Consider the following 13,506-nt stretch of genomic DNA (forward strand, 5'->3'; position numbering starts at 1 on the left):
GGATAAAGGAGTGAAAGAGGCTGTTCAATTGAAGTTGAGGCTACAGAACATGGATACCACATTGTCTTGGTCAAGGAGAGAGGAGTCAATACCCCAACCTCTCTCTCCTCCCACATTCCCTTTCCTATCAGCACTTCTCATGGTAACACCCAAGCGGAAGCCGCAGCTAAAGAAGTCCCACTCAAGCAACCTGTAGTGCTCAGCCTCCCCAGGCACAGAGCAGTGCAGAAAAGGACAGGGAATGGACCCTGGGGGAAAAACTGAATAATAAGAACATTGGCCCTTTATACTCTTTAGTTCAATGCCATACTTTAAGAAGTAGACATGATTAATTTTATCATTAGAGAGACACATTTAAATAGCATTTTATGACTTCTAAAATGTTTTCACATAGATTTTCTTCTACAAATTACACAATATAATATCCCTACAAGATAGATAACACCATATTACTTATATCCATTGAGTTCTGAGGTACAGCGAAGTTAAACAATTTATTCAAGTTACACAATGAACCAATAGTGAAGTCCACTTTAGAAACAAGGCCTTCTAACTCCTAATGTAGTGCTCTTCCCAGGTATGAGGCTAATTTAGCTGAGAATGTGATCCTACCATAAAAGACATTAGGACAAAGCTATTCAGAGCATGGCATGTCCTGTGGCTCTGGCCTGGTTGAGTGGCCAGGGCCTTCCTGAGTTGTTTTCAGTAAGCAAATATTCCTGACACTTCAATTATCCCAATCCAAACAATGAACACACTGTGCAAAAGGCTTCATAAATTTCATTCAGTTGAACACAATGAGAATAATATGTCAAAGCTTTGTGTGTATTCCTTCAAAAAATCCAACAAAACAGAGATTGTTGTAAATGGAAATATCTAGACTAGAAAAGAGAGGCAACACAGGCTCAGTGTTTTATGAACCTAGCTCTGATTCTTTCATCTCCATCCCTGTATCTCAGCAGAGAAAGTATATCCCAATTAGAACCCACGTCTTTAATTATCCTACAAATCAAAGCAGGGACATCAGCCTCCTTACACGTGGACAACTCCAAAGTTGTATGTTCAATAAGGTACTTGTTTAAAGTTTCCTGGTTTCTTTTTGGTGTCTTGTCATCTCCTTGTATACCTCCAAAGCCAATATCTCTACCCCACTGTAAGGGGTTGAACTGTGTCCCCCTAAAAATATGCTGAAGTCATAACCCCCAGTACCTCAGAACGTGACCTTGTTTGAAAATAGGGTCCTTAACAAAGGCAATTAAGTTAAAATGAGGTGATTAGGATGAGCCCTAATCCAATACAACTGGTACTCTGTGAAAAGGGGCAATTTGAACAGACAGACATACACAGAGGAAAGACACACACAGAGACACAGAAAGAATACAGCCATGTACCAGTCAAGGAACATCTGAGGCTATAAGAATCTAGGACAGAGGCTTGGAGCAGACCCTTCTCTAGTGCTTTCAGATGAAACATGGCCCTGAGCATGCTGGATCTTGAACTCCTGGCCCTTAAAACAGTGAGACAATAAATTTTCATTGTTCTAAGCAGCCCAGTTTGTGCTACTTTGTTAATAACAGCAATAGGAAATTAATATAGTTATTAAATGTATACACACTTATCCCTAAGATGTGGCCAGGAAAATAGTAGTTATTTTCTAGGTAAAACACAAGGTTTCATAGGAAAATGCCCATAGAAAGTGCTGGAAAGGTTTATACAGATTATACATTGCTCTTCTTTTCTGTCTGCGAAGAACAAGAGTGGATTGGCTTCGGTGACAGTGTCCAAAGTATTGGTATCTAAATTAATTAGGATACTTTTGGTTCTAAGTTATAGAAAACCCATATCAAAGTAGTTTAAATAATGAAGGTAATTTCTTGGCTGCCCTACCTGAAAATGCAGATGTAGCCCAGGATCAAGGTTCTAGACTAATTCTCTGTGTATACTGATTTCAATCTCAGGCTGGTTCCCCTCGTAGTAGTAAAATAATTGTCATGATTCCAATATACATATATGTCTAATCCAACACTTGCCAGAGAAAGAACGCATCCATGCACAGTTCCCCAGCAAGAGTCCTGGGTGTGTCCTGATTACACCATTGATAACCAATCCTAAAAAAGCCAAACACTGATTGGCTTGTGCCTGAATTGTGTGGGGTCAATCACTGCGGTCAGAGGCCCTGAATTCCTTGTTGGATTAGATCATCCAGGGCCTACTTTGGAGTTAGGGGTGGAGGACTAAGCAACCAGGCCATCACTGACTGTAAGAAGAGCAAAACAGGCATTGTAGAATCACCACAATGTCCAGTCCAAAACAAATAAAACTGTGGCATATTACAAAGTTCAACATTGTGACGATCTGACTATTAGAAAAACATTAGCTTTGGCTATACTCACCTGCCAGAATGTGCAATTCAGAACATGAAAGTTTCCTTTCATATCCGGAGAGGGCCTGTGAGTAGAGGAGGTGAGAGTGTATTTATTTTATTTATCAAGCACTGTTCCAGTTACTATGGCTACATAAGAAATTATCTCAAAACTTAGTGTCTTAAAATAACAATGATTATTCATTATCTCCCCTGGTTTCTGTGGCTCAGGAATTCGACTGAGCATAATTGGGCAGATCTAGGTCAGGCTCTGTCCTGTGACTGTAGTCATCAGGCAGCTGTGACTGGGGCTGTCTCAAAGACTCCCTCACTGAATGTATAGACACTTGTCTCAAGATGGCACCTGCTGGGATGAGTTGAATAGCTGAGGCTCCTTGGCTTTCTCTCTGTATTCCTGTATTGTCTCTTCACGTGATCTCTGCAGTGTGACAGCTTCAGGACAGGGCTCCCATAGTTGTGTGTGTGTACACAAACAGAAAAGTAGGTGGACCCTCATCACCTTCCACCATGAAACAGAAATCTTCTGCTTGTTCCATTCATCAAGGCAGTCACAAAATCCCACTGCAATCAAAGGAACGGGAAATAGACTCCAACACTGAAGAGAGAGTGGCAAGGTGCTCACAGAGCACGTGGGACCAGAAAATTGCTGTGTCCCTGTAAGGAAAATACAACCTGTCACATACACTTAGCAATACTTATCCACCATGGCACATTATAAATGTTTTACAAACACAAATTTATTTGATGCACTGGGTACCACACTTCCTTTCATAGATGGTAGGTGCTGTATGTACCACACCCACATCTCCCTGGCCCCCACCATATCAACACCTACCAGTTTAATTTCCAAATGCTAGAACTTGACCTGAAAGCATCCACTGGTCTCCAAAGACTGCTATGTTCTTGTACATGTCAGAAAAGTTAGAGAATGTATGTCCTGTAAGAACATCCATCAGTGAATAATACTGACAGGAGTTGGTGTATAACTACCTAGGTTCCCTTGCTCCTTGGTGGTGGGATAATGATTTAATCATGAGGCACTGGGGCCGGCGCCATGGCACAGTAGGTTAATCCTCCGCCTACGGCACCAGCATCCCAAATGGGTGCCGGTTCTAGTCCTGGCTGTTCTTCCTCCAATCCAGCTCTCTGCTGTGGCCTGGGCAAGTAGTAGAAGGTGGCCCAAGTGCTTGGGCCCCTGCACCCGCATGGGAGACCCGGAAGAAGCACCTGGATCCTGGCTTCAGATAGGCACAGTTTCAGCCGTTGCGGCCATTTGGAGAGTGAGCCACCAGACAGAAGACCTTTCCCTCTGTCTCTCCCTCTCACTGTCTGTAACTCTACATCTCAAATAAATAAATAAAATATTTTTTAAAAAAAAGCCATGAGGCATGTGTCCACCCTCGCCCCCAGCATCCCAAGGGGAGTAATTTCCAGTGGCCCACATTGACTTCTTGATAATACAATGTCATTGGCTGCCTTCCTTTCCCTTTCTTCTTCTTCTTCTTTTTTTTTTTTATTTTTTTTAACTTTTATTTAATGAATATAAATTTCCAAAGTACGATTTATGGATTACAATGGGTTCCCCCACATACCGTCCCTCCCACCCACTACCCTCCCCTTTCCCCCTCCCTCTCCCCTTCCATTCACATCAAGATTCATTTTCGATTATCTTAATATACAGAAGATCAGCTTAGTATACATTAAGTAAGGATTTCAACAGTTTGCTCTCACACAGAAACATAAAGTGAAAAATAATAGATGATTTTTTTTTAAATGATGATGAAATCAGATCAGACCTATTGTCATGTTTAATCCCAGTGAGAGTCAAGTTGGGAGTTGATAATTTCTTTCTTTTTCTTTTTTTTTTTTTTTTTACAGAGGATCAGTTTAGTATACATTAAGTAAAGATTTCGACAGTTTGCACCCCCATAAAAACACAAAGTGAAATATATTGTTTGAGTACTCGTTATAGCATTAAATCTCAATACACAGCACATTAAGGACAGAGATCCTACATGAGGAGTAAGTACACAGTGACTCCTGTTGTTGACTTTACCAGTTGACACTCCTGTCTATGGCATCAGTAGTCTCCCTATGCTCCGGTCATGAGTTTCCAAGGCTATGGAAGTCCTCTGAGTTCTCCGATTCTTATCTTGTTTAGACAAGCTCATAGTCAAAGTGGAGGTTCTTTCCTCCCTTCAGAGAAAGGTACCTCCTTCTTTGAAGACCTGTTCTTTCCACTGGGATCTCACTCGCAGAGATCTTTTGCCAGAGTGTCTTGGCTTTCCATGCCTGAAATACTCCCATGGGCTTTTTTTTTTTGCCAGGCAGAGTGGACAGTGAGAGAGAGAGATACAGAGAGAAAGGTCTTCCTTTTACCGTTGGTTCACCCTCCAATGGCTGCCGCAGCCGGCGCGCTACGGCCAGTGCATCGTGCAGATCCGAAGCCAAGAGCCAGGTGCCTCTCCTGGTCTCCCATGCAGGTGCAGGGCCCAAGCACTTGGGCCATCCTCCACTGCACTCCCTGGCCACAGCAGAGAGCTGGCCTGGAAGAGGAGCAACTGGGACAGAATCCGGCACCCCGACAGGGACTAGAACCCATTGTGCTGGCGCCGCAGGCGGAGGATTAGCCTAGTGAGCCGTGGCTCCCTTTCTTCTTTCTAACAACATACTGGTGTTTCTTGGCCCTCTCAAATAAACTAACTGAACTTGACTCTTTCTGGGGGAAATATTTTTAATTAATCCAGAATCACCCAGGAATTTGAATGCAGATTATAACCACTGGTAGCTTTGAAAAGCTCTTCTGTAGTGATGTAGGCAGGGAGATAAGCTGGCAAGGAGGATCTGAGGTTGCCAGTCCCTCCCCACATCTCTCTGCCTGCACTGCAGCCCCACCTGCACTGCCCAATTCCACTCCCTGTCTATGAAATGGGAAACTGCAGCTTCCAGAAAATCACCTCACCACACCAATGACAGACAAAACTAACCAGCATGGCTGCTGGCTGCATCCCTGCAATGGCATGTAGCTCATTATAAGGTCATTATAATAAAATCACCATGGCTGACATACCTACCCTCATCTTGTACCTGGCACCATAATATTTCCAAGCTTTCCCAAAAATGGGCTTCCCAACCCCATCAACTTCATTAAGCCCCATTCCAGATCCCACCCCTACAGCTGCAGTCACACTAAGGAAGGGGCCTCAACCTCACGAGCGCACCTTTCTCTGGAGCATGCCTGTATCCTCCTGAGCGTGTATTTTGACTCTGCTTTGCATGTAAGTACGTCTGGCTTCTCTGCTGACCTTTACTCACGTCTCATCATCAAATTCTTTTCTTTCATCAAAGATAAAAACCTGGACCCAGCCTCCTTGACATCAGCACCTAGACTGAGTAGCATTAGAGAAAAGAGTGCTGAAAAAGACTGAGGAGCCCTGGAAGATGATACATGAAACGTCCATTCTAGATAAGGGATGCTCACTGTTAGACATGCACCAAACACTTAATGAGCTTCCATTATGAGTCAGCCATTGGGCTAAATGCTGGAGGACCCCAGTTCTCTGGTTCAGGAATAGGCACAAAAATTCTTGACCAAATTCTCTCTCAGGCTGTTATGTGAGTCACATGAGACTTTTAGATGAGAAAGTCTTTTTCCAGTGTAAGACTCATGTTAGCAGCCCTGTTCCTGGGACCTCACCATGCATCACTGGGATGGGATTAGAACAAGTGCATTAGCTCAGACTGCCTTAAAAAAAAACCACAAACTGAGTGGTTTAAACAACAGATATTTATTTTCCCATGGTTTTAGAGCTAGGGAAGTACAAGGTCAAAGTGCCACTCAATTTAGTTTCTGGGGAGAGCTTTCTTCCTGGTTGCAAGCATCTGCCTTCTCTCCGTATCCTCACATTATTGGGGAGAGACAGCACGCTGGTCTCTGCCTTTTTTTTTTTTTTTTTTTTTTTTTTTTTTTTTTTTTTTTTTTACAGGCTGAGTAGACAGTGAGAGAGAGAGACAGAGAGAAAGGTCTTCCTTTACCGTTGGTTCACCCCGCAATGGCCGCTGTGGCCAGCGCGCTGCGGCCGGTGCACCACGCTGATCCGAAGCCAGGAACCAGGTGCCTCTCCTGGTCTCCCATGCAGGTGCAGGGCCCAAGCACTTAGGCCATCCTCCACTGCACTCCCTGGCCACAGCAGAGAGCTGGATTGGAAGAGGGGCAACTGGGAAAGAATCTGGCACCCCGACCAGGACTAGGGACTAGAACCCAGTGTGCTGGCGCCATAAGCGGAGGATTAGGCTATTGAGCCACGGTGCCAGCCTCTGTGCCTCATCTTATAAGACTAATACTATTGAATAAGGTCTCCAACCTATGACTCATTTCACTTTAATTACCTCATTATAGGCCCTTGCTCCCAATATATTACATTGATAGTCAGATTTCAACAAATGAATTGTGGAGACAATTTATTTATTTGAGAGGTAGAGTTATAAACAGAGAGAGGGAGCAACAAAGAGAAAGGTCTTCCATCTGCTGGTTCACTCCACAATGGCTGCAATCGCCAGAGCTGGGCCGATTCAAAGTCAGGAGTTAGGAGCTTCTTCTGGGTTCCCCAAGTGGACCCAAATAAATAAATAAATAAATAAATCTTTAAAAAAAAGAAAAAAAGAACTCAATCTGAATACAGAACAGTGAGTATCTGAGGCTGGTGAGAGGAATAGAAGGTTTGGATGAAAAAAATATACAAGAAGCTGGTATTGATTATGACAGACTAACATGAGATATAAACAATAGGGGAAACTGGATGTGGCTTATAGGTCATGACAAACTTATCATACTAATATAAATGCTAGCAATAGGGGAAGTTGGGTGTGGGGTTAATGGGAACTCTTTTTACTAGGCAAATTTTGTTTTGTAAGTTTAAAACTATTCTGAAATAAAAAGTTTTTAAGATTTTTTAAAAAAAATAAATACTTTAGGAATTTGCAAGGCAGGAGACTTAGATCATTGTGGACTAGAGACAGGATAAAGTATTCCTGGTGGTAAGACCTGTACTAGCCTTTGAAGGGTGGCCACGATCCTGATAGTTTCCTGGAAGATGGTAGTAAGATGTGTAGAGGGGGATGTGCCAGGGATGTGCAAAGACAGGGGAGAAAGGAACTGAAGGAAAACAGAAAATTCTTACTGGCTTCAGAAGATGGATTTTGTTGACAGGTCTCAAGAATTTCTTTCTCATGACAAACACAAGTGTATGCTTTGGTTTCTTGGCCTCCTTAAACTCTGGTGATTCTGACCTCCTTCTAACTTCATAAATTTATTTTCCCATATCAAACTTTGAAACTGTTGCTCCCTCCACAATCTTGACCTCAGAGCTTTTTCTTCTTTTCCTATCTCTCTCCTTCTAAGCTCTCACCTCCTGCTAGCATGCCCATAACAATGTTATATAGGTTATAAAGATGGTTCAGAAACTTTGGCTCCTCCATTGTTTGTTAGCAGGTGTATTTGTCCAATGGACTCTCTCAACAGCACCACATGTCAACACGCGGCATGTCAAACTTTTCTTTACCCACCAAATACACTGGTTTGTTCCCTCCCTTGCTATATGAACACCACCACCATTGCTCCAGCCACCACTCTCCAAAGCCTTGGAGGGAAGAAAGGAAAGCTGTTCTAAGCAGAATGCCAGGCTCCACACTGAGCACTTTCACACCCTTCCTTAGCCAAGCCTTACCACAAAGTAGAAGGAAGACAATATTATCTCCATTTGTAAATGAAGAAACATTAGCTTAGAGGGGTTAAAAAATATGCCTGAAATTAGCACTTTGAAAAACTAGAGTTGATGCTCTCTTCAACCTTCACCAAGACCTTCCATTTTTTTTGTTTAAGTATCTCTCACATCTGCCTTTCCCTTCCAACCCCTCTGCTGCCACTCTTCTCAATGTCACACTCACAACTCCTTTCAATAAGTCTCTCTGCTTATACCAGCCAAGAGGGGCAGCTGCACAAGGCATGGTAGATGCTTCCCATGGGGAAAGCTGACATACAACTACTGTCTGATGCATGCTCTCGGCCCCAGAGGAATTTATAATCCAGTGTAAAAAAAAGCAAATCATCGGTGGGAGGAAGGTGAGAGGAAAGGGTGGGAGGTAGACAGAGGGGAGGGAAAGGGATACGGTGTGGGCTGAGGAGGGAGGGAATCCACTAGGCTCTTGGGTTTCCATGGAAACTTTTGTCGCCCAGCCCTATTCTGGCCACCCTTCCTCCCCTCCCTGCTGTCCTCGAAGACACAAGGGGAGTAATCACCATTGCACAGTGTGACCCTCTTCTGACACACTTCCAAATACAAAACCAAGCAGCCTGAAGAAGCACGGCTAGGGGGAAAACGCTTATAAATACAACTATATTTCTTTTAGCATTCCTCACTAATGTTGTTGAGCTATTACTAATGGGCCAGACTCTATGCTAAGCACAATCTAGGGACTGAGTCATTAATCCCCACAACTACCACAGTGCATTTTACAGATAGGCAAGTTAGCTCACAGAAAAGTGCCTCACATCCCCAGGTCGAGATGGGTAGGGCCAAATCCAGACCAAGTCTTCCCAGCTCTGGAGCCTTTATACTTCACCACTACATGTTACTGCCAACGTGGCATAGCCTTAAAAAAAAGCAGTAGTATGTGTATGTGTGCTGGGGTGGGGGTCTTTGTTAAAATGGTAGTAGCTTAAGAAAACAGGAGATGAGAAATACTATGCTATCCCACCACCCAGAAATAACTACTGCTAACATATTGGCATATATGCTCCAGTGAACTATATATGTGAACAATTCTTTCATAAACATGAGATTGTAAAGTGCTTGTTTCACAAAATAATTTACGAAGTATTTATTTATTATAGAGTTGTCTTCTTGATACAGAAAGCTGCATAGGACTTCTGTATTCCTTTGAATGAAGGCACCATAAAATTTTATTCAATCTTTTATTGTTAGACATTTAGGGTTTTAGTTTTGTTTGGTTTTTCAGTTTCTCACCCTGTCAATAATTCTGTGATGGACATCCATGTGGTTTAAAGTTTCCAGCCAAGCTCCTTATCCCCTCTTGGGCCCTTATCCAAATGCTTTGCCACTTTGTGGATGGAGGGATAACGGCCTTGGAGCATGGTGTTCCCTTGCTTGGAGTGCCTCTCCTCACCCTCTAGTCACTAACTCATACTGTCTTTTCAGATCTCAACTGAAATGCAGCTTCCTCTAGGAAGCCTTCTGAGACTTTACCAGCCAAGATCAGTTCCCTTGCATGTTTGTGCTCAAAGAGCCTACATAGCTTTTTCATTATGTTTAACACACTCATGATGAATCAAAGGGCCGTGCAATTATTTGTCTAATAATTTTGCCTGCTAGACTATTAGCTTCATGAGGGCAGCATTTGTGAGTCCATACTGCTCTATGCTATCCCCAGAACTTAGTCAGTGCATGAGTAGGCACTTAAGTATTTTTAAATTAATAAATGACTTATTTTAAAAAAATCAAGGCCGGCGCCGCGGCTCACTAGGCTAATCCTCCGCCTAGCGGCGCCGGCACACCGGGTTCTAGTCCCGGTTGGGGCGCCGGATTCTGTCCCGGTTGCCCCTCTTCCAGGCCAGCCCTCTGCTGTGGCCAGGGAATGCAGTGGAGGATGGCCCAGGTGCTTGGGCCCTGCACCCCATGGGAGACCAGGAAAAGCACCTGGCTCCTGGCTCCTGCCATCGGATCAGCGCGGTGCGCCGGCCGCAGTGCGCTGGCCGTGGCGGCCATTGGAGGGTGAACCAACGGCAAAGGAAGACCTTTCTCTCTGTTTCTCTCTCTCACTGTCCACTCTGCCTGTCAAAAAAAAAAAAAAATCAATCCAAGGATGTAGATACATTAACTTTCTTTTTAATGATTTTTTGCTTATTTATTTTCATAATTTTTATTTGAAAAGAAGAGAGAGAGAGCTAGTTGTCTTCTATCTGCTGCCTCACTTCCCAAATGCCCACAACAGTGCTGGGCTCTGCCCCTTGGGGTGTGCACTAGCAGAGAGTTAGATTGGAAGTGGAAGAGCCAGTATTCAAACCAGGCACTCTGATCTAGGGGATGGGTGTCCCAAGTGGTATCCTGACTGCTGCTCCAAATGCCCTCCCCTTGACTGCTTTCTTAAATAAATAAAGTTTTAGGAGTACAATTGTTGAATTTACAAACATGCAAGGTTTTAAGACTTTTCACACACTGTGCAATTGCCCTCTATCACCAGTTGTACAGGGCAGATCACCCTTTTGCATGTCCTGAGCCAAAACAACATTTATTTATTTTTAAAAGTCAGTTTGTAAAATGATTACCAAATTGGTCCAGTTTTGGCATTTTCCTCCCAAAATCAAGTTGGATACAGATAGAAAAGCAAATTACTATTTTATAAAATATAGCCTGAATCAATAGAGCAGCTCTTTCTGTGTTTGTTAACACTATATGATTTTGGTTCTACTGACAGATCCTAGATTTACCAATTATTACAATTATGGCTACCACTGTTTGTTTACCTACCATTTGCAGAGGCTCTACACTAGGCTCATGCTTTTCCTGCATTGTTTCATTTAACCCAAGAACAGCCATAATGTGAGATACCACGATTACCTTCAAAGATAGATGAGTGACTCAGGCATAGACAGGTTAAGTAATTTGCATGAGACCACACATCTAACCAGTGGTCGAGCTGATATTTGAACACATGGTCTTGATTCTAGAACCTGTGCTCTTGACAAAGCAGTGCACAGCTACCAGTTTTAACAAACAGACTCTGTCTTCTCAGGCCTCACTTTCAAGCTGCTTTGAATAAAAAAAAAATCTTGTATTTAGCTGATTCCAAAATACAAGGATACTTCAAAAAGTTCATGAAAATGGAATTAAAACATGTTTCTTTGATATAAAAAATTTTGAAATCTATGCATTTTTTGGTAAAGTGCATTTCCCACGAAATTTTTGAAGACTCTTTGTATGCATGGATTTCAAAACTTTTTGCACCAATAAAAATGTATCTTTTTAATTCCATTTTCCACTATCTTTCTGAAATCTCTCATAGCCTTCTTGAGATAGTTAATGGAAGTATCTGCTATTTTCCAGATGTCATACATTAATTCATTTTCAATATTATTATTATTACCACCATTTTACAGATGACCAAATGAAGCTCCACGAAGTTACAGAACTTGCCCACACAGGTAGGAAGCAGTTACACTCAGATTCTGAACCACTTTTCCTCCTTTCCTAGCTAACTCTCAACTTTCTAATTTTTTTAGCCAAGACATTTATGTAATAAACTTTTATCCTTGAAAACTACTTGGATAGGAGATGGAAGATTATTTTTTCTAATGATGGTACTAACTGTGAGATCTTGGGAACAGGGAAACTATGAATTCTAAATTCTGCAACTCTACACATTGGAAAACAGAAAGATCACAAACTTTGACAACAAAGATTCATTTCAAAAATATGGCTTGTCATTTTCTAGATGATTCATCTTAGTTATTATAGTTAACTGTCTGAATTTAATTCCTTCATCAATAAAATCAGGCCAACAGTAGCTCCCTTGCTATATTATTATGAGAAAGAGAGTGAACATGTTGGAGAATTCCTGGTATATCATGGGAATCAATAATTGTAGTGCCAGTGGTGCTGGTGATATGATGGCAACTTCCTCCAATTGCTGCAGAAGCTGTGATCTCAGTATAGAAACTACACATTCATCACCAAATAGTGCCTAAAACTTGCTCATAAACTTGAACTTTCTTATGACTATGATACATGCTTTTCAGTCTATCTTAAGGTGACCTTCACCAGTACGGAAAGTCTGAAAACGTACAGTCAGAGTTGCGTAACTGTGAAGCTGGCCTATAAAGAAAGAAGCTTTTCTCTTCAATTTTTTTTTTTTAATCAACTTGAGGCATTCCCCTTGTGGGCGTGTGATCTCCCCAGCAGCAGCAATAGCTCAGGCAGCCACAACCACAGCCCTCAGCCTGCTGCAAGTGAGCACACAGAGCACCAGCCTCCTGCAGACCCTGAGCAGTTCCATCTGGCGGCCAATAGAGCAAAGGCTAGCCGAGTTCAAGGGCTGCAGGCTTGCCCAGAGCAGTGGATGCACTGGGTTAGCTGTTCCTCTCTGGGGTAAACCAACTCAAATACCAACAGACCGGTTTATCAAAGATAGCAGGAGAACCAAGATACTCATCCATCAAAACACATCTTCATCTGAGAAATAAATGCTGCCATCTCAGTGCAGGGTCATGCACAAAAACCTGCAGACCATTTCAGAAACAGAACAAGAGCTACAGCAGTGGGCTTTCTTTGGCCTTGCGGTCCTTTGTCCTGGCTGCACTTCAATATGGTCAAGAGGGAAAACTGGGCAAAAGATGTGGACAAATATTATGATAGCTAATCCTTACATCAAGCTCAGTGTGTGTCAGGCACTGTCTAGACACTTAGCAATCTGCAAAACCCCAAAGGGTAGATAATATCATTATCCCCACTTTACACATGATCAGGGCCAACAATTGGAAGGTTTAGGGTTGCCTTTCCCAGTGTTCACTGCCTTCCCAGTGTTGGTCACTAGATCAGCTTCCTTGCCTTCCTCAGGCACCGGATTAAACAGAGAGGTTGCCAATAAAGGACCAGTTTCCTGGGCCCACTCAGCTTGGTGGCACAGAGCCAACGAAGACAGTGCTGTGGGACTTGCAAGGACACTACAGTCTCGTGAGACAGTTAGCTCAGCCCTACTCTATGCCTCCAGAACAATTGTCACTGAAGCCAGGGCAGTGAGGAGCAAGCAACAGGAGCCTATGCTCAGGGCAGAAAACCCTCCAAAACCAGATCCCACAAGAGAAAGGCCATTTGTGGGACTCTGAACACGAACAAGGAGTATTAGACCTACTGTCCCTCATCAGAGGTCACAGGAATGGCTCCTGGACATGATACCCAGGAAAGAGAAAGAGAAGCACTGAATGGCCTTTTCCCCCTCCGCCTCCTCTTGTTTGACAAGCAGCCTGCTTGCCCTAGCCTCTTTCCTGAACTTCCTCCCTCCTCCCCCGCATTTCAGACACTTCCATCTCTGTTCCCTGGGATCCTCAC

General features: G+C 43.0%; 1 protein-coding gene across 11 annotated transcripts in view; it reads right to left on the minus strand.

The window, feature by feature from the left end:
- The window catches only part of LOC127484203 (uncharacterized), a 256,632-nt gene that overhangs the window by 116,282 nt on the left and 126,844 nt on the right, over window positions 1–13,506 (minus strand). For 8 of the 11 annotated variants that reach the window (XR_011382413.1, XM_070057710.1, XM_070057712.1 and 5 more), the window contains 2 exons: window positions 2,727–3,037; window positions 2,394–2,448 (listed from right to left, as the gene is read on the minus strand). Coding sequence is in view for 9 of the 11 variants with exons in the window: in XM_070057710.1 (XP_069913811.1) it covers window positions 2,394–2,448; window positions 2,727–3,037 (366 nt within the window). In the remaining 2 variants the exon portion in view is untranslated. Of the gene's footprint in view, window positions 1–2,393; window positions 2,449–2,726; window positions 3,038–5,604; window positions 5,773–13,506 lie in introns of all 11 variants that reach the window. The other 3 variants (XM_070057714.1, XM_070057716.1, XR_011382412.1) reach the window with 2 other exon arrangements.

Source organism: Oryctolagus cuniculus, chromosome 15, assembly GCF_964237555.1.
Source record: "Oryctolagus cuniculus chromosome 15, mOryCun1.1, whole genome shotgun sequence".
Classification (NCBI taxonomy): domain Eukaryota; kingdom Metazoa; phylum Chordata; class Mammalia; order Lagomorpha; family Leporidae; genus Oryctolagus; species Oryctolagus cuniculus.